The sequence below is a fragment of the Heptranchias perlo genome, chromosome 23 (assembly GCF_035084215.1).
Source record: "Heptranchias perlo isolate sHepPer1 chromosome 23, sHepPer1.hap1, whole genome shotgun sequence".
NCBI classification, from domain to species: Eukaryota; Metazoa; Chordata; class Chondrichthyes; order Hexanchiformes; family Hexanchidae; genus Heptranchias; species Heptranchias perlo.
The window spans coordinates 39,700,132-39,721,731 of NC_090347.1; the positions used below are offsets into that span (position 1 = coordinate 39,700,132).

At 44.9% G+C, this 21,600-nt stretch overlaps 1 protein-coding gene across 3 annotated transcripts in view; it reads right to left on the bottom strand.

Annotated features, from left to right (window-relative positions):
* The window catches only part of spata20 (spermatogenesis associated 20), a 348,450-nt gene that overhangs the window by 216,886 nt on the left and 109,964 nt on the right, over nucleotides 1-21,600 (bottom strand). For all 3 annotated transcript variants that reach the window (XM_068004358.1, XM_068004359.1, XM_068004360.1), the window contains exon 12: nucleotides 3,111-3,279. In XM_068004358.1, the coding sequence (XP_067860459.1) occupies nucleotides 3,111-3,279 (169 nt within the window). The remainder of the gene's footprint in view (nucleotides 1-3,110; nucleotides 3,280-21,600) is intronic.

Sequence of the window (21,600 nt, forward strand, 5' to 3'; positions counted from 1 at the left end):
CGGCAATCTTGTCTAGGTAACGCAGGACTTGAGCACATAACCAAGTCTTGCATTCTGGCATTGTTGGGATATGAGATAGTATACTGAAGTCTGTTACAGGTGAATGTTAAATATCCCATGGCATTATTCAAAGAAGAACAGGAGGTTCTTCTGGTGTCTTGGCAAATATTCCTCCGTCAACAAACACCGCCAAAGATAAATTAATTGGTTGGTCATCTCACTGTGTAGGTGGGATCCTGCAGTATTCTGTGTTTACCAACATAACAACAGTCAGTGAACTTCAAAGTACTTTGCTGTATGTTAAGTATTTTGAGATATTTCCAAGAGGCGTGCTGGAGGAGCTCTGAGTGTTTGCACCTGTTGGTGAAACTGATCTGTTTCTGTTACAGCGACAGACTCACCTGGAGGTAGGAGATTAAGATAGCTGCCATGTCAAAAAAAAAATGGTCACTCTACCCTGCCTACCTCCCACATGCACCCCTGGTTGCCTTTCGACGAGGCAGGTCTCATTTTGGCTTCATAAAGGAGTGGAAAAATGTAAGATTTAACATTTTTGGAGGGGAAAACAAAGCTGTAAATACACCAACTTTTTTTTGTGCATTTATTTCCCATTTTAAAGCCAAAGCAAGGGAACCACGTCTTTGGTTAGTCCTGAACAAAATAATTCTGAAGGCTGCCAGAGGGAAGCAAGACAGCAACAGACAGGCAGATTGGTAAAGACCACATTAATTCATGTCAGGACATGGGCTACCACAAACTCAGACTCTAGAAAATCTGCCCTAAATAAAACTTATCAAGAGTTAAGATCCATATGTTATAAAAATCAAGGATGTAGAGAAATTGTAAGAGTTAAAATGGGAGCAAGGCCATCTAAAGCTTACACTGATGTAGCTCCTGCCTGCTATTGTAATCGAGGTATTACGGGACTGTATGGAGCCATGAGTCAGATACTGGCTTTTCAATTGTGGGAGCTGGGTTTAAATCCAGTTTACATTGACGGGTGCTGAAAGTCTCCTTTGTCTGCTGGATGCAAGGACCCAAAATGAAATAGGTTTGGTCGGATTCAACTCGATTCTGGGTGCAAAGTGCAAAACACTGATCGGCAAGGCTGACTGGTGTCAGAAATGGTGCAATGGGGGTGCTCCTCTAAGATTGGTCCGAGACACATCGTTGGGATAGTGTAGAGGGAGCTTTAGTCTGTATCTAACCTGTACTGTACCTGCTCTGGGAGTGTATGATGGAACAGTGTAGAGGGAGCTTTACTCTGTATTTCACCCATGCTGTACCTGCCCTGGGTGTGTTTGATTCAACAGTGTAGAGAGAGCTTTACTCTGTATCTAACTAATGCTGTAACTGCCCTGGGAGTGTTTGATGGGACAGTGTAGAGGGAGTTTTGCTCTGTATCTAACTAATTCTGTAACTGCCTGGGAGTGTTTGATAGGACAGTGTAGAAGGAGCTCACCTGTGTATCTAACCCTTTACCAGACAGTAAGGTAAGGATCAGAAGGGAAGAGATGTTGCTGTGAATATGGCTGCTGTAGAAATAAAACAAGCACAGCAAACATCAAGGTGCCTTCAGAGGGAAGACTATCAAAGCCGTGTTGTGGCAATATAAAAAAAACACGCGACGTGTTTAACAGCAGTGAGGGGTGAGGGGTGTTCACACAGTCACAAAGTCAAGTGCCTCAAACGGAAATGTTAAAGAAAGGTTGTTAATTGTGCTGTGAAATTAGACAATCCTGCCTCTAACAGAGGCCTAGCAGGTTGTATAGCCCTCTATATCCACCCCATTAACTCCTTTAATCATCTTAAACACCTCATTTAGATCACCCCTTAATCTTCTATACTCGAGGGAATATAAGCCTAGTCTATGCAACCTGTCCTCATAATTTAACCCTTTTAGCCCTGATATAAGCAGAATTCCCGAATGCCTAATGTGGAGATTCAGCTGGCCATTAATTCAGTCTGTAAAGATCCATAGCACTGTTCAAAGAAGAACAGGGAGCTCTCCCAGTGTCCTGCCCAACATTTCTCTCTCAACCACAGATTAATCGGTTGTTCATCTCATTTCTGTTCATAGGATCCTGAACAAGATAGTTGCCATATTTGATAACATAACAGTCACTACATTTTAACAGGCACGGTAGTGTAGTGGTTATGTTAATCATCTTGTAGTGTACGGTAGCATAGTGGTTATGTTACTGGACTAGTAACCCAGAGGCCTGGACTAATAATCCAGAGAACGTGAGTTCAAATCCCACCACAGCAGAATTGAGAATTTGAATTTAGTTTTTTTTTAAATCTGGAAATAAAAAACTAAAGCTGTCACATTGTCATCAAAACGCAACTGGTTTACTAATGTCCTTTAGGGAAGGAAACCTGCCGACCTTACCTGGCCTGGCCTATATGTGACTCCAGTCCCATACCAACCTGATTGACTCTTAACTGCCCTCTGAAGTGGCCTCGCAAGCCACTCAGTTGTATCAAGTAGAAGGCGGCTCACCACCACCTTCTCACGGCAACTAGGAATGGGCAATAAATGGCAGCCTTTCCAGCGATGCCCACATCCAGAGAATGAATTTTTTTTAAAGTAATGCATTGTATGTGGAGTCTAAGAGACATGATCAGGTGCTACATAAATGCAAATCTTTCCTTTCTTTCAATGTTGCATGTTGCAATCCCCACACCTTCCTTTCTGCTGTGTGTGTGTTTTCTTTTGTTTATTGCAGTAGGAAAAAGTTTAAATGGTAGAGCAGGTGGCAGATTGGAATTAAACTTCACACCAGTAATTTCTACATTACCTCCCGTAACATGTCACGTACAGTTGCCCAGCCAATCCACAGAATGGAACAGGTACTAAGGCTCCTGTTGGCATCTAGTAAAGCCCCTTGATCTTATTTTCGAACAGCTACTGCCAAAAAGGCTCAGCTGCAAGAGACAAGCAAACTGAGTAGGGGGAAGAGCCTCCCTGACTAGCTCAGGCCCATCCACACCTGCATTCGATCCACAAGGGACGCTTGTTACTGAAAGCAGGCCGTGCAGACCATGCAGGCGGCCAGCGGCTGATAGAAGCCAGGCAACAAACACTTTTTCCTTTGCCAGGTACTTACGCCTGCTCCACCGCACTCTCGTCTCCGGGGTAACAGCTGCGCAGGAGCTGTCCACTGCCCGAGTCGAACATGTGCTCCCTCAGGAAGCCAGCAGCCTGTGCCGCGCGCCGAACATAGGTCTTCTCCCCGAGGACTGCACCCGCTCGAGCGAAACCGGAGATCATGAGTCCTGCAGCGGTGATAATGAAAACCAAGGATTCACAGTTAAACAATCAACTGCAGGATATCATATGTGGCTGAGATTGTTCTTCTCAGAGCAGAGAAGATTACAGGGAGATGTAATAGAGGTGTTCAAAATTATGAAGGGGTTTTGATAGAGTAAATAAGGAGAAACTGTTTCCAGTGGCAGAAGGGTCGGTAACCAGGGGACACAGATTTAAGGTAATTGGCAAAAGAACCAGAGGGGAGATAAGGAGAATTTTTTTTTTTTTACACAGCGAGTTATTATGATCTAGAATGCACTGTTAAATCTCCCCTTAATCGTATCTGCTCTAAGGAGAACAATCCCAGCTTCTAAAGACTTTCCGCATAAATGAAGTCCCTGATCCCTGCTACCGTTCTAGTAAATCTCCTCTGCACCCTCTCCAAAACGGACCCTGGAAAAATGTTCGCGATAGTGAAGGGTTCAAATCCCAGGGGACAAGTGTTAAAATCAGGAAGTTAGGATTAAGAAAGGAAGTCAGACAGAACGTCATCACCCAAAGGGCAAAAGAATTATGGCATAAAGTACCAGGTAAGGACCTTGAAGCAGACAGTTTAAATGGGATATGGGGATATGATGAGGAGGGGTTGATCCATAAAAAAGGGGTAGATTTATTGGGATCAAATCAGAAATCAGCAAACGCCCTACTTAATCTCCTCAGATAAAGCATGCACCGATCTTGTACATAGACCGACATTCATTCTTACATTAACTTCTCTAAAGACATGTGCCAACTTTCATAGTTAATCTTTTGAGATTAATTATGACACACCAGCTCCACTTACTGCAACATTGTTCTTTTAGTTTTGCAATCTGAAGGCTGGGAATGTCCTGAGATGAAAAACTTTAAAGAAAAACTGCTGCGCTGAATGTTAGCCGTGAAATTATTTATGTCAGCCTTGGCTCAGTGGTAGCACTCTTGTCTCTGAGTCAGAAGGCTGTTGGTTCAAGTCCCACTCCAGAGATTTGAGCAGATAATCTAGGCTGACACTCCAATGCAGTACTGAGTGAGTGCTGCACTGTCGGAGGCGCTATATAAATTCAAGTTCTTTCTCTTTTTAGCAATGTTTAAAAATAGCAAAATCCCCGATCGTTTGATTGGTAAATGTACTGCCCCAACAGAAAGAAACAATAGTGTCTTTCACAACCTCAGGATGTCCCACAGTGCTTTACAGCCAATGACGTACTTTTGAAGTGTAGTCACTGTTGTATTGTAGGAAACGCAGCAGCCAATTTTCACACAGCAAGGTCCCACAAACGGCAATGTGATAATGACCAAATCATCGGTTTTAAAGTTGGTTGAAGGATAAATATAGGCCAGGATACCAGGGAGAACTCCCCTGCTCTTCCTCGAAATAGTGTCGTGGGACCTTTTACGTCCGCCTGAGATAGCAGACGGGGACCTCAGATTAACCCTCAGTACTGCACTGAAGTGTCAGGCTAGATTACAGGCTCAAGACTCTGGAGTGGGACTTGAACCCACGACCTTCTGACTCAGGGGCGAGGGTGAATTAAGCCATACAGACCTATCGTATGTTAGCTGATCTCGGCTTCAGTGCCCTTAGGCTAGGCGAAGGGAGAAAAAAACCACAGGTTTTTGCTCCGGATCATTATCCGGTTACTCTTGTACACGTGTGCTGACAGGTTCAGGTCAGCAGTGATGCCCCCACTTCCCCAACCCCTCCCCCCATGTTAAAGTAACACTTCGACACTCAGGCTGGGGTTTTCTGCTTATGTTCTTCGTCAGCCATTACGAAGTGAAAATGTTGGGGCTAACGAGAGCAGAAGAGGACCCGCCCAGCCTCACATGTGAAGATCAGCCACAGTGGGGTGCTGGCCAACTGCCCCAGCAAAGAGTCAGTGGCATCGGGACAGGAGGGGGTGCAAAATTGCAGTGAAGAAATACTTCTTTTGAAGAAAAATCAGTACTGTTAGGGAGATAAAATAAATTTACTATTAAACATGTAAATTAATTTGAAGGGTAGACCAACAGCAGTAAAGTCCATCAAGAGGTAGCAGCAAAGCCTCAGACCGACTTTAATAATAATCTTCAGAGGCCAGGGTTTCTTTGAGGATTTAATTTAATCTTCAACGCGTTTCAAACGATTGATTATTCTGAGCCAGGAGTGCCCTAGTTACAGCCCCTGGGCCACATGCAGCCCCTGACTCACAGCAATCTGGCCCAGGCAACTTCGTCCTCCTTGCGCTTTTATTTCACTAGCTTGTCCTGTTTGAATTTTGTGGTCCTAGAGGTTTAACAAAGGACTGTTCTTAGCACTGCTGCCTCGTTGGTGGATAAATCCTAAACCAGAACACCAAGAGCTGTTAGGAGCAGTAGCTTGAGGTATATGGAAATGAACGGGAACACAGATATCTGGCCCACAAGGCTCCACGGCACACATCAAAACAGCCCACAAAGACACTCTGATCTGAATACATACACAGCCACACACACACACACAGATTGTTGACCTTTTCAGGCTCAGTGTTTTTCTCAGAACAAAGCTGCAGCTGTCTAGAGTGACAACTCTTTGGAGTTTTCTTTAAGGAACCTGCAAACAAGTCAAGATTAACTACACTCACTACTCAAAACTGTAGAAAGCCCAATCCCCTAGTGTCTGCCCACATGCGTCATAGTGTCTTGGCAGCTTCCAGAAAGTTCCAGACAAGTATGAAGTGCCTAAAGAAGTTTGGAAATACTGAGGTAAACGGGACCTTTTTTTGACAGTTTTATGCCCCATGGTGCATGACTGAAATCCAAACTCATAATTTCGTCTCCCATTCAAAGTCATTCTATCCCAGGAACTTCCTCCAACAATCTGCAATATTTTAAAACCCAAATGTTGAGTCACCTAACCATTACTTCTCGATTAATCTCATCTTCACTCCTACCCTTTTCAACCTTGGTGGTGTCCTGCCCTTGGGTCGTTGCCCTTCACTTGCGTTACTTTAATAAATTAAAGTATGCTTATTCTGTTGGCTGGGAGTTTGGGCAGTCTCAGTCCAAATCCAAGCTATAACAACTTGTTTTTACATGGGACATCTGGGAACATTTTACAGTGCGGAGAAGGAAAAATAGAGGGAGGTAGATGAATTTAGGGAATGGGAGCCAAAGTCACGGGAGAAAAGTTACGGGGAAATATTTTGAAATTAGGAGGTAGGAGGTAAAATAAGGAGTTTAAGGACGGAGGAAGTAAGGTCGAGGGATTTTGAGTGGTTATGGGTGCAGGCAGTGGAAGGTGTGAATTCACAGCAAAATAAAAACTTACATTTATGTAACAACTTGCATTTATGTAGTGCCTTTAACGTAGTAAAATGTTCTAAGTCGCTTCACAGGAGCGTTTTCAAACAAAATTTGACACTGAGCCATATAAGGAGATATTAAGACAGGCTAAGTCAAAGAGGTAAGTTTTAAGGAGCATCTTAAAGGAGGAGAGAGAGGTAGAGAGGCAGAGAGGTTTAGGGAGGGAATTCCAGAGCTTAGGGCCGAGGCAGCTGAAGGCTGAGGATTTTTTATAAGTAAGAACACCCATCTTCAAACAGGCTTGTTCGATCAGAGTAGGGGAAGCATTACTCTGTGTCCGGCCAGTGCCATCCCCGAGCTGGCAGCGTTGGATGCTGACCATGGGGAGAATATATAAGTGAATGCTACGTTTTTGCAACATGGAGCTCGTCACCTCAATGAAGATAAAACATACCACCCGAAAGCCCGCACTTTATTGTGATTCTTTGCTGACACTGAAAGCGTTGGCCTTTTCCACACTTAATAGAATTGAACAATAATGGCCCAGACTTTCCTGTCAAAATAACAGTGAGGCTAATGGCAGTCACCATTATTTATGCGCATATCGCACAGCAACTTCAGCGAGGGGCAGGTGCACGGTTAAACGCAAAAATCCGGAAGTTGCTGTCCGAGGTACGCCGCTCCGCCATTAGCTTCGCAAAAACTGGCTCTCGCTGTCTGCCTCACCATTCAAATGCATTGAACAGCATGAAGTTGCTGCATTTGCGCAGTAGATACGAACTAAACTCGCCACAGAAAGTTAGGGCTTGTCCATTTCAGTCTAAGTACCCTTTTTAATGGCGTGATAAGTGGTAATTACTGCCAAACAACCTTTGTAGCACTGAAAATTAACTATTACAAGTGTGCAATCTCATTCCTTCAGCTTTTAATTGTTGTTGGAGATTTTTTTTTTAAATTTAAGTAATTTTTTTCACTTTTTCCTCTCTTTATTTCTCTTTTTGTGCCTGATTTGACATTGAATTCACGATTCTAACTTACACTTCCTGGTTCAGACTCTGCGCTGTTCATTTAACAATCCCTCATCTCATTAGTTAAGGAGATACACAGTTGCTTGCGCTGTTCGTACAGATCCCAGATGCCCTGTAGAGGGCGCTGCGCCGTTTCCATCTCCCGTTTCCAGCAACTTCCAGTGCAAAGTCTCGTGGAAATTAAACGGGCAAGAGCAAATCTAACAAATGGCGGGCTCCATTCTTTAACTGGCTACAGCAAATTCTGGGCCATTATTTCTTGCACATCTGCAAATTAAATTAGTCACCTTGCGCAATCCAACACAGAATCTCTTTCATACTGGGACCCAGCCTGCTGTCCTCCCCTAGCTCCCCAGGGCACTTCAGCCTTCCTACAGTACAAATAAATGCATTAACCTATTCCTGCCAGCCTGCTTCTCTCTCTCCCCATTCCCCAGGTGCTTTGTGCAACAAGCCTGACCAGAATCTAGCAAACAGCATCTCTCAGCAGTGAGTTTCAGGATGGAACTGCACACCAAAACAAAATGCATGGTTGCCACAGTACATACAGAAGGATTAGGAAGTTTCTGCACACAGTATTCAGTGTGAAGGGTTTTGAAAGAGTAAATAAGAAGAAACTGTTACCACTAGCAGGATGGTCAATAACCAGAGGACACAAATTTAAGCTAATTTGCACAAAGATCCATAAGAGAGATGAGGAGAATTTTTTTTCCGCAGCAAGTTGTTATGATCTGGAATGCACTGCCTGAAAGGGTGGTGGAAGCAGATTCAATAATAATTTTCAAAAGGGAATTTGATATACAGTGAAACCTGTGAATTCTGGATACCGAGAGGATTGGAATCGACTGTCCATTTTTTGCAGGTGTCCGTAGTTTAAGAAGGTCCATGGTGCCACCATAAACTGCCTCCTCACACGTAGTTATCTAATGCCAATCTAGCCACTGATTCACCAATGCCTCTGCATCAACCAAGCTTTCCTTTTAATCTGAACGACCATCACCGGGACCCATTTTGGCGGGTTCGGATGTTATTCATTATCACGGCTCCAAAGCCACACGTTTTACAATCCCAGCTCGTTTGATTCCAACATTTGCTGACAAACTTCAAGAATGGGTACACAAGACAGGCACTAAACTGGTAACGTGAAGGTCGCCAAATCACACAGTGTGCCAGAGGGGAAGGGGGCAACTTTGTAAAGTCACGGAGCAACAAGATTCCATCCTGGATCTCCGCTCAGAACATAAGAAAATAAGAAATAGGAGCAGGAGTAGGCCATACGGCCCCTCGAGCCTGCTCCACCATACAATCAGATCATGGCTGATCCTCGACCTCAACTCCACTTTCCCGCCCAATCCCCCTATCCCTTCATACCCCTAGAGTCCAAAAATCTACCTATCTCAGCCTTGAATATATTCAATGACTCAGCATCCATCCCCCTGAGGTAGACACTTCCAAAGATTCACAACCCTCTGCGTGATGAAATTCCTCCTCATCTCAGTCTTAAATGGACGACCCCGTATCCTGCGATTCTGCCCCCTAGTTCTAGATTCTCTAGCCTGGGGAAACAATCTCTCAGCATCTACCCTGTCAAGCTTCCTCAGAATCTTATATGTTTCCATGAGATCACCTCTCATTCTTCTAAACTCCAGAGAGTATAGGCCCATTCTACACAACCTCTCTTATCCCAGGAATTAATCTAGCGAACCTTAATTGCACCGCCTCTAAGGCAAATATATTCTTCCTTAGATAAGGAGACCAAAACTGTATGCAGTACTCCAGGTGAGTTCTCACCAATGCTGTATACAACTGTAGTAAGACTTCCTTACTCTTGTATTCCAACCCCATTGCAATAAAGGCCAACTTGCCATTTGCTTTCCTAATTGCCTGCTGTACCTGAATACTAATTTTGTGTGTTTCTTGTACGAGGGCACCCAAGTCTCTCTGAACACCAACATTTAATAGTTTCTCATCATTTAAAAAATATTCTGTTTTTCTATTCTTCCTACCAAAGTGAATAACCTCATATTCCCCCACATTATACTCCATCTGCCATCTTCTTGCCCACTCACTTAACCTGTCTATATCCCTTTGCAGACTCTTTTGTGTCCTTCTCACAGCTTACTTTCCCACCTAGCTTTGTAACGTCAGCAAACTTGGATACATTATACTCGTCCAAGTCATTAACATAGACTGTAAATAGCTGAGGCCCAAGCACTGATCCTTGCAGCAACCAACTAGTTACAGCCTGTCAACCTGAGAATGACCCGTTTATCCCTACTCTCTGTTTTGACTGTTAACCAATCCCCTATCCATAATATATTACCCGCAACCCCATGAGTCCTTATCTTGCGTAACAACCTTTTGTGTGGCACCTTATCGAACGCCTTTTGAAAATCCAAATATACTACATCCACTGATTCCCCTTTATCTACCTACCAGTTACATCCTCAAAAAACTCTAATAAATTTGTCAAACACAATTTCCCTTTCATAAAACCATGTTGACTCTGCCTAATCATATAATGATTTTCTAAGTGCCCTGTTACCACTTCCTTAATGATGGATTCCAGCATTTTCCCGATGACCAATGTCAGGCTAACTGGCCTGTAGTTCCATGGTGGGTTTCCCAATCTCAGCTCCGCTGCTGATATGCTCCAAGCAGAAGCCCAGTGCTCACCTCCCCCAAAGGAAGCCTATGAAGATCGGTGGGACAGCTGCAACCACCCCACTTCTGGCATCGGCCTCAGGGGTCTGAAAGCAGTTTGCATACCTATCCACCCTCTCTGCTGCCACTTATAAAAGCTTGTTAACTTGTTCAGAAAGTGATCAAAGTGCTGTCAGGATATTGTGTTTTGTCATAAATAGTTTACATAGAATTATATAGAATTTACAGCACAGAAACAGGCCATTCGGCCCAACAGGTCTATGCCGGTGTTTATGCTCCACACAAGCCTCCTCCTTACTTCATCTCACCCCATCAACATATCCTTCAATTCCTTTCTCCCTCATGTACTTATCAAGCTCCCCTTAAATGCATCCATGCTATTCACCTCAGCCACTCCATGAGATAGCAAGTTCTACAATCTAACCACTCTCTGAGTAAAGAAGTTTCTCCTGAATTCCTTATTGGATTTATTAGTGACCATGATGTTTTAAAATTTACTATGACTGCAAACAAGATTTTGCTGTTTGTCATAAAAATGAGAAATTTCCAACTGTGAATTTTAATGACTTTTGCTATTTATACATCAGTATCTCCACCTGACCATATTCATCCATTACATGTTGGTTCACTTGTAAAGGTTCAGTTTTTAATTGATGTGATGTCACTGACATAGGAGAACAGCATCACTAAAAATACCATATTGACTGGGGTAGCAGGATATTTCAAATATAAAAGCAGCAAAGTATTGCTGTAGTCGCGCAGATCGTTGGTCAGACTTCATTTGGAGCACTATGTTCTGTTTTAAGCTCATTACCTTAGGATACACTGTCCCGTGTTTTAAGGTGTAAAATACACTAAGTAAATAGGGCCTGGGACATTGAAGGCTGTCCACAGTCTGTAATTTGCAAGTGTCCGTCATTTCACAATGCTGCTTGTATCTTTTCGAATGTAAAATATTTGGGGCTGCCATGAAGTGTCCATATATTACATTTGTCCATTGTTTTCAAGTGTCGGACCAAGTTTCACTGTATACATGAAAAGGAAAAATGTGCAGGGCTATGAGAGTGGGAATAATTGGATAGCTCTTTCAAAGAGGTAGCGCAGGCACAATGGGCCGAATGGCCTCCTTCTGTGCTGTATGATTCAATGAAGTGTTCCCATGCAAGCCTCAGTGGAGCCCACACTCACCACCTGGCATTTCCAATGCTGTGCAGCCACCTGAATTTTTACCAGCTCAGCAAATGGATTCTAAGGATGCAGCAAATTCTGAGTCTCCCTTCCATCTCTACACTGTTAAGTTCCACAAACATAAGAAGCGGACTGGAAAAGACCATCAGTCCCATCAAGCCCGCCCAATCCAGACAAGGGGCAGCAACGCAGAAAATCAAACATCCCTCCCTTCCCCTCCCCCTACTGTCACACAATCTCCTGGGAGAGAGGGAAATTAAAAAGAGAAAATACTCTGGCAATTTTAAGGAAAAAAGTCTGGGAATTTCCTCTCTGCAACCCGGAGGAAATCAAACAAGATCCAGGAGATCACAGGAACTCACAAGTCTCACTGTTCCCAGCCACCACAGAACTTGCCCTTTCTGACCTGTAATGTGCTCTTCTCTCGGGACCTTATCAAGCTCTCTGTTGAAGGACTGCAGGGAACCCATAATTACTGCACGTTTTGAGAATCTGTTCCTGAGACCGATGAATCTCTGTGAAAAGCATCGAACTTAACACTTTGCTGACCTATTTTATACGAATGCCACCACAAACGTGTCAGCTGTCTTCCGATCCATATGCTTCACTATTACCAACATTTTGGGTTTCAGCAGATTAAAGCCGCACTACAGCTCCACTTGGCTGCTCTGTCGGCAATGTGCTGCCCAGTGTGATGCTGAGCCATTTAGGCTAGCAGGTCCCAGGTTCAATCCTGCCCTCATCATCCTTGAGGTTGCTGAGGGTGTTTTGGGGGGGAAGGGGAGTGGGAGACAAATCAGTCAGCTTCCTCGCTTCTAATCACCATCCAATGACCAATATCGGTAAGTGTGCATGATTAGCCATCAAATGGGAACTGGATCAAGTTAGGGTGTGATGACACCTGTGGCCGTATAAACTGCTGACATTCATCGCCTCACACATGAAGAATGGCACTTGGCTGAAGAAATGGAGGATGACTGGTGTCCATGGGACTACCCCCCTTCCCTCAGCAAGTTATCACCTTGAGAAAGGAAGAGGAGGGGGAAATAATTGGGTACAAGCATCATTACACATGCAGCTGCCTGGATCAGAGCTTCGGAAGGTAGATCAGTTGTCTATTTCCAAACTCACAACTTCTGTTTGTGCCAGAAACAGCACAACTTTTAAATCAAAGTGATGCACTTTGGAAGGAAGAATGAGAAGAGGGAATATAAACTAAATGGTACAATTCTAAAGGGAGTGAGGAACAGAAGGACCTGGGGGTTCACATACACATATCTTTGAAGTTGGTAGGACATGGTGAGAAGGCTATTAAAAAAGCATATAGAATCCTGGGCTTTATAAATAGGGGGATAGAGCACAAAAGCAAGGCACTTACTCACCAATAACCTGCTCACCGATGCTCAGTTTGGGTTCCGCCAGGACCACTCGGCTCCAGACCTCATTACAGCCTTGGTCCAAATATGGACAAAAGAGCTGAATTCCAGAGGTGAGGTGAGAGTGACTGCCCTTGGCATCAAGGCAGCATTTGACCGAGTGTGGCACCAAGGAGCCCCAGTAAAATTGAAGTCAATGGGAATCAGGGGGAAAACTCTCCAGTGGCTGGAGTCATACCTAGCACAAAGGAAGATGGTAGTGGTTGTTGGAGGCCAATCATCTCAGCCCCAGGACATTGCTGCAGGAGTTCCTCAGGGCAGTGTCCTAGGCCCAACCATCTTCAGCTGCTTCATCAATGACCTTCCCTCCATCATAAGGTCAGAAATGGGGATGTTCGCTGATGATTGCACAGTGTTCAGTTCCATTCGCAACCCCTCAAATAATGAAGCAGTCCGAGCCCGCATGCAGCAAGACCTGGACAACATCCAGACTTGGGCTCATAAGTGGCAAGTAACATTCGCGCCAGATAAGTGCCAGGCAATGACCATCTCCAACAAGAGAGAGTCTAACCACCTCCCCCTGACATTCAACGGCATTACCATCACCGAATCCCCCACCATCACCGAATCCCCCACCATCAACATCCTGGGGGTCACCATTGACCAGAAACTTAACTGGACCAGCCATATAAATACTGTGGCTACAAGAGCTGGTCAGAGGCTGGGTATTCTGCGGCGAGTGACTCACCTCCTGACTCCCCAAAGCCTTTCCACCATCTACAAGGCACAAGTCAGGAGTGTGATGGAATACTCTCCACTTGCTTGGATGAGTGCAGCTCCAGCAACACTCAAGAAGCTCGACACCATCCAAGATAAAGCAGCCCGCTTGATTGGCACCCCATCCACCACCCTAAACATTCACTCCCTTCACCACTGCGCACTGTGGCTGCAGTGTGTACCATCCACAGGATGCACTGCAGCAACTCGCCAAGGCTTCTTCGACAGCACCTCCCAAACCCGCGACCTCTACCACCTAGAAGGACAAGAGCAGCAGGCACATGGGAACAACACCACCTGCACGTTCCCCTCCAAGTCACACACCATCCCGACTTGGAAATATATCGCCGTTCCTTCATTGTCGCTGGGTCAAAATCCTGGAACTCCCTTCCTAACAGCACTGTGGGAGAACCGTCACCACACGGACTGCAGCGGTTCAAGAAGGCGGCTCACCACCACCTTCTCGAGGGCAATTAGGGATGGGCAATAAATGCTGGCCTTGCCAGCGACGCCCACATCCCGTGAACGAATAAAAAAAAAGTTATGCCAAGCCTTTATAAGACACTGGTTTGGCATCAGCTGGAGTATCGTGGTCAATTCTGGGAACCACACTTTAGGAAGGATGTCAAGGCCCTGGAGAGAGTGCTGAGGAGATTTACTAGAATGGTACCAGGGATGAGAGACTTCAGTTATGTGGAAAGAATAGAGAAGTTGGGATTGCTCTCCTTCGAGCAGAGAAGGTTGGGGGAGATTAAATAGAGGTTTTCAAAATTATGAAGGGTGTTGGTAGAGTAAGTAAACAGAAACTGTTTCCACTCGCCGGACAGTCAGTAAACAGAGGACACAGATTTATGATAATTAGCAAAAGAACCAGAGGGTAGACGAGGAGAATTTTTATATGCCAATTCAATAGTAATTTTCAAAAGGGAATTGGATATATACTTGAAAAGGAAAAATTTGCAGGGCTATGGGGAAAGAGCAGGGGAGTGGGGTAGATTGGGATAGCTCTTTCAAAGAGCCAGCACAGGCATGATGGGCCGAATGGCCTCTTTCTGTGCTGTATTATTCTATGAAGAAATTAGATGTTTTATTCTTGCATCACAAGAGTACATGAGCACTTTGCCAGGCCTCACACGGCCTTTAGACCATGATCCGTCAACACACCAAGGGCCCTGCCCCTGCCGTGCGATAGTGGGTGGGTATTGTATGGAGGCCAGGCATATTTACACATCAAGGACAGCAAAAATCTGAGCGAGCATCGCCCAAACCTTTCTCGCCTGCTCACATTGCTGTTTGTGGGATCTTACTGTGTGCAAAATGGCTGCCACATTTGCCTGGCTTCCAAGTAACTCATTGCGTGCGAGGTGCTTTGAGGGATGCGATAAGGTGTTGTCTAAATCCTTTCATTCAGAGAGTGCCCTTGGGAGCAGATTGTCAGCCAGTCTCCATGGCTGGTAATGGTACATGGCATTAAGGGAGCAAAAGTAAGGGGGCTGGGAGAAAAATACCTTGAAAAAAACAGGCCCCCCTCCCAAAAGAAAATCCTCATTTTGCAGCATTCAATCATGTTCTAGAAATATAATTAGCAACTAAGAGCAGTGAGGCACAGAACAAAATTCAACTTGTGGTGTTGGCAGGCGTGTAACCCTTCACCCTTTGGGCTCCTGATGTACAAATCTCAAAGTCCCTCAGTTAATTATTTCCAAAGTAGTAATGGGCCCCAGGAGCAATCCGACGCAAGGAGTCAAACATCAACAAAGAATCAAGACATTAATGAGGGCTGGAAGCCATACAAGAATTAAGCGGAGGACAACTAGAAATTAGTGTAAGCCAGACCTTACTGCCGACAGCAGGAAGAAAAACAGAATCATTTTTTTAAGGTATTTTGCAAGTAGAGGGCATTACAAATTAGATTATACACTCCCAGCCCCGATGGCTCAGCTGGTTAACACAGTGTATAACTGAGCAATAAAGAACAGGATGTGCCCGGTTCGAAGCCCAGTTTATGTTCACACTCCCGATAGCTATCTGCTGACTCCCGCTGGAAAGTGTGTACTTGTGGACGTCAGGTGAGAAGATGATTGGGCTGGGCTGTGATGCTCCCTGTGTTCGATCAGCCTGCCAACGCTCAGAGTCTAGGCTCACGTATGAAGCATTGCATTGTGTGCGAGGTATCAGAGGATGGCTGGCATCCATGTGACCACTCCCCACCCCACCCCAACCCCCCCAACTTACCTCCCTACCTCCTCCACCACCTCTGTTGTAAACTGGATAGCCAGGTGGTGAAGGATAGAATACTAGAGCCAGGTCTTCAGTTGCTTCCAAGCCTTTATTCACAGAGATCCCCCTTACACACACACACACACACATCTTAGATAAGCTCTCAAATTAAAAGGATACAAGAGTCCCCAACTGACACACACCACATGAATATAATTAACTCTAACTGTAATCATCCACTCTCCATAAATTTGAGCTCATTCAAAACTCTGCTGCTCATATCCTAACTCGCACCAAGTGCCTTTCTTCCATCACCCCTGTGCTCACTGACCTACATTGGCTCCCGGTCAGGGAACGCCTTGATTTTAAAATTCTCATCTTTGTTTTCAAATCCCTCCGTGGCCTCGACCCTCCCTATCTCTGTAACCTCCTCCAGCCCTACAACCCTCCCAAGATCTCTGCGTTCCTCCAATTCTTGCCTCTTGCGCATCCCCGATTTTAATCACTCCACCGTTGGCGGCCGTGTCTTCAGCTGCCTAGGCCCTAAGCTCTGGAAATCCCTCCCTAAACCTCTCCGCCTCTCTACCATTCTCTCCTCCTTTAAGACGCTCCTTAAAACCTACCTCTGTTACCTTGGTGATGTGTCCTAATACTTCCTTATGTGGCTCGGTGTCAAATTTTGTTTGGTAACGCTCCCATGAAGCAGCTTGGGATCTTTTACTACGTTAAAGGCACTATATAAATGCAAGTTGTTGTTGCTAACACTAATTGATATAAATCACATGATGTAATTAACACCCACTACCTCCCCAGCCCCACCCCCTCCTGAGATAGGTTGGTGCCTTTGGGAGAAAATTTAGGAGTCTTTAGATCGATTTGTGCCTTCCCAGGTAGCCAACCTGGAAAGTATAGGCAGCAACGGAGGATCTGCCAGTCTGGCCAGCTGCCCACTCCCAATTGCCCTGGCTCAGTGTCACACCTGATGACCTGCCTATGACGGCCAACTTGCTGTGTGTGGTAAGCACTAGCGGGGATATGGGAATCAAGCCCCAACTGAGTGCTTTCTCATGGCTGACAGAAGGCAGCATAAACCAGCTGCTCTCTCCCGCTACTGGGTGTGACAAGACGTAGCACCTCTGTTTGCCCAGCTTGAACCAGTGCAGATGAGAAGCTCTTTACTGAGAGCCTCACTGCTTAGTCGACACTCAGATCCCGCACACTTGTCTTCCATTCATTCCATTCACTGGCTGGCATTTCCTTCCCAACCTCCAGTTCCCCAAATGAAGCGTCAGGAGCAATTTCACTGAGAATCTCTCCATAATCACGAATGAGAGAGTAGACACGTGCATCAGCTCAGGTTACAAACACGTCAGCAAATATGCTTCCATATCAGTACATTTGATAGTTTGTTTGTAACAATACCTGATGCATATGTCCACATGTTTTTGTGGTTAAGGAGTGTTTCTCGCTGATGTCTGTCCTAGGCAGCTGCAAACATACAAAATAATTGAAAGAAAGAAGGAACTTGCATTTATATAGCACTCTTCATGACCTCAGGACATCCTAGAGCGCTTTACAGCCAATGAAGCACTTTTGAAGCGTAGTTACTGTTGTAATGTAGGGAAATGCAGCAGCCAATTTGCACACAGCACGGTCCCATAAACAGAGATAAATGACGAGTTAATCTGTTTTATTGATATTGGTTTAGGACACCAGGGAGAACTCCCCTGCCTTTCTTCGAAATACTGCCACGGGATCTTTTATGTTCAGCTGAGAGGGAAGATGGGGCCTCGGTTTAACGTCTCATCTGAAAGATGGCACCTCCGACAGTGCAGCACTGGAGTGTCAGCTTAGATTTTGTGCTTAAATCTCTGAATGGGGTTTGAACCCACAAACTTCTGACTCAGAGATGAGAGCGCTACCACTGAGCCATGGCTAACACAATTTTTTTGATTCACTGCTTATCTTTCTGAATCTCGGCGAACACACATCGGAACAAGCTTGAAACAGAACATTACTGCGATTTAAACTGTGACAAGAGGGACACAGGCTCAAACCCTAGAATGACAGACCTAGAACTGATGTCAAGTTCGTCACACAAAGAATGATCCACACAGGGGTGGACATCTGGGTAGGGTAATGAGGCAAAAACCCTGCTACACAGCTGGATACTACAATGGGGGATTATAGTTATTGGGATGGATGAGCTGAAATGGGCCACGTGGCATTCCTCACTATATCCTGGGATCGTGTGCAACACTTTTAATCTCCCAGTCCTGTGTCCCACATCCCCAAAACATTGCGTAGATATCAGAGAAAGCATTTTATTAGAAATAATCATTTGTTCAATGAAAGTGTTGAAATCCTCCTTTATTAATTCATTAGATTTAATGACTCTTTCCCAGTCTGTGAATTATAAAATGTTAACTGATTCTAGCCTCATCTATAGCGATTTATAAAATGATTACTGATCCTTGCCTGATCCAAGTGTTTTCTTTCATTGTAAATGAACCACCTATGGCCGTTGCCACAGTTTTTGCTGTCATCTGCTGGTTTCTACAACAATGTGCAGCAAAATCCTGGACCAGTCTGTGGTACAAGATGTCGTTCATGAACTGCTCTGGAGGAGAAAAATCGTAGAAATTTCAACACAGATGGAGGCCATTCAGCCCATCGTGCATGTGATGGTGTTAGCTTCTCCACCAGAACTATCTACTCTAATCCCATCTCCCTGCTTTTCCCCATAGCCTTCCACATTTTTCTTCTTAAAGTGTTTACCTAATTCCCTCCTAAAATATTGGGGCCATGAGATGTATCACGGGATGTGCGTTCATGAGGCTTGTGTCCAGGTGATGAATCGGTATTTGGTGCGAGCTGGACCATGGCGAAAGCAGAGAGGCAGAGGCCAGATGTTTTTAAACAGAGTCCCATGGCACCATTCAAAGAAGAGCAGGGAGTTCTCCCAGTGTCCTGACCAACATTTCTCACTCAACCAACACCACCAAAAACAGATTAATTGGTCGTTCATCTCATTGCTGTTCATGGGATCCTGCCATATTTCCTAACATAACAGTCACGGCACTTTAACTAGTACGGTAATGCAGTGGTTATGTTACTGGACTAGTAATCTAGAGAACTTGAACTTGGTCTCCTCTGTTCATCAGTACAAATCATCACCAGCTGAACCAGGGCTGCTGGAACATAAAGAAAGATAGAACTTGCATTTCTATAGTGCCTTTCACGAGCTCAGGACATCCCAAAGTACTTTACAGCAATGAAGTACTTTTTAAAGTGTCGTCACTGTTGTAATGTAGAAAATGCGACAGCCGATTTGCGCACAGTAAGGTCCCACAAACAGCAATGCGATAATGACCAGATAATCTGTTTTAGTGATGTTGGTTGAGGGTTAAATGTTGGCCAAGACACCGGGAGACCTCTACTACTCTTCTTCGAAAAGTGCCATGCTATCGTGTACGTGCAGCACTCCCTCAGTATTGCACTGAAGTGTCGGCCTAGATTTTGTGCTCAAGTTTCTGGAGTGGGACTTGAACCCACGACCTTCGGACTTAAAGGTGAGAGTGTTACCACTGAGCCACAGCCGACACCAGTGTTGGGCATGAGCCCTGCTTTAAGAAATTAAACATTTAATATCAGTTCTCATTATTTTCTATCAAACTGATGAAATCTGGTAATGAGCTGGGATTTTTCTGCCAGTATAAATACATTATACATTCTTACTTTACTACGCAACCCTTTGGCTTCAAATGTAATAACACTCTCAGTCACTTGAATGGCCCTCGGGTAACGTATAATGCAAGGTAATATTTGGATAGCATAAAGCCTGCTGAAAAATCATTTATTTTTCCTCCTTTGCAGAACCTTTGATTATTGAGTGTCTTTCAAAGTTTCACTTTTTTTTGGTTAAATTTTGTGCTCCTCAAGCTGGTGAATGTTAGCCCTGGGCTAACGGTCAAATTCGAGCGCCTGGTATCATCATCCAGCGCTCTCAGGTTAGGTCTGTCACGGATTAGATGCAGAGTGAGACTCCCACTACAATACACTATCAAGCACTCCCGGGTCAGAGTAAAACTCCATCTATGCTATTCACAGAATCGTAGAATCATAGAAGGAGGCTATTCGGCCCAACGCGCCTGTGCCAGCTTTAAAAGAACTATCCAATTATTCCCACACCCCTGCTCATTCCTCATAGCCCTGCGAATTTTTACTTTGCAAGTATTTATCCAATTCCCTTTTGAAAGTTATTATTGAATCTGCTTCCACCTCCCTTTCAGGCAGTGCATTCCAGATCATAACAGCTCGCTGTGTAAAAAAAATTCTCATCTCTCCTCTGCTTCTTTTGCCAATTACTTTAAATCGGTATCCTCTGGTTACCGACCCTCCTGCCAGTGGAAACAGTTTCTCCTTATTTACTCTATCAAAGCCCCTCAGAATTTTGAACATCTCTATTAAATCTCCCCTCTGACTATAGGCAGATGCCCATGAGGAGCTGGAGTAAGACTGACTAACTCATTTCATGCTGGATCCACAACATCAGCATACACAGTCCTTTGCCCCAACAGTCCAGGCTGGATTGGAACCCAGGGCTCAGGGGTGAAAGGTCAATTTTGAACATCTCTATTAAATCTTCTCTGCTGTAAGGAGGGCAATGCCAGCTTCTCTAGCCTCTCCATCTGTTCTGTCAAGCACTCCCAGATCAGGAACAGCACAGGCTGGTTCAGAGTAAAGCTCCCTCAAAATTAAGGGATATGGGCCAAAGGCAGGTATATGGAGTTAGATCACAGATCAGCCATGATCTTATCAAATGGTGGAGCAGGCACGAGGGGCTGAATGGCCTACTCCTGTTCCTATGTTCCTATGAAATTTTCCCTTCAAGCACTCCCAGATCAGTTGCAAGATGCAGAGTAAAGATCCCTCGAAATTTTCCCTTCATGCACTCCCAGGCCAGGTATAGCAATTGCAAGATGCAGAGTAAAGCTCCCTCCAGTTTCTGCCCTCAGTTCAGAAGAGTACCCATGCTGCACCTGCATGACCTTTATACATTTCCTATATCAGCCACCCTAAGGCCCCATGAACTGACAGACGTAGCACCAGTTTTAATGCTATAGGCAGATGCCCGTGAGGAGCTGGAGTGAGACTGACTAACTCATTTCATGCTGGATCCACAACATCAGCATACACAGTCCTTTGCCCCAGCAGTCTAGGCTGGATTGGAACCCAGGGCTCAGAGGTGAAAGGTCAATGTCCAACCCATTGCACCACCCAGTCCTTATTTAAACGTTGTCAGCCCTGGCTCAGTTGGTAGCACTTTCGCCTCTGAGCCAGGAGGTCGTGGGTTCAAGTCCTACTCCAGAGATTTGAGCGCATAATCCAGGCTGACACTAAGGGACTGCTTCATTGTCAGAGGTGCTGTCTTTCTCTCAGGTGGACATAAAACATTCCATGGCACTATTCTAAGAAGAGCCACTAGAGTTCTCCCGGTGTCCTGGCCAACCATGATCGCCTCAATCAATAGCACCAAAAGACAGTTTTTCTGGTCATTGATCTCATTGTTGTTTGTGGGACCTTGCTGTGCACAAAAGTAATTTATTTTCTGTGTAGTGCTTTGGGACATCCCGTAGACATGAAAGGCACTATATAAATGCAAGTTCTTCCTTTCTCGTAAAGATGTCTGACTAATTTGATTGAATTTTTTGAGGGGGTGACTAGGCGTGTGGATGAGGGTAACGCAGTGGATGTGGTATACATGGATTTCAGTAAGGCCTTCGATAAA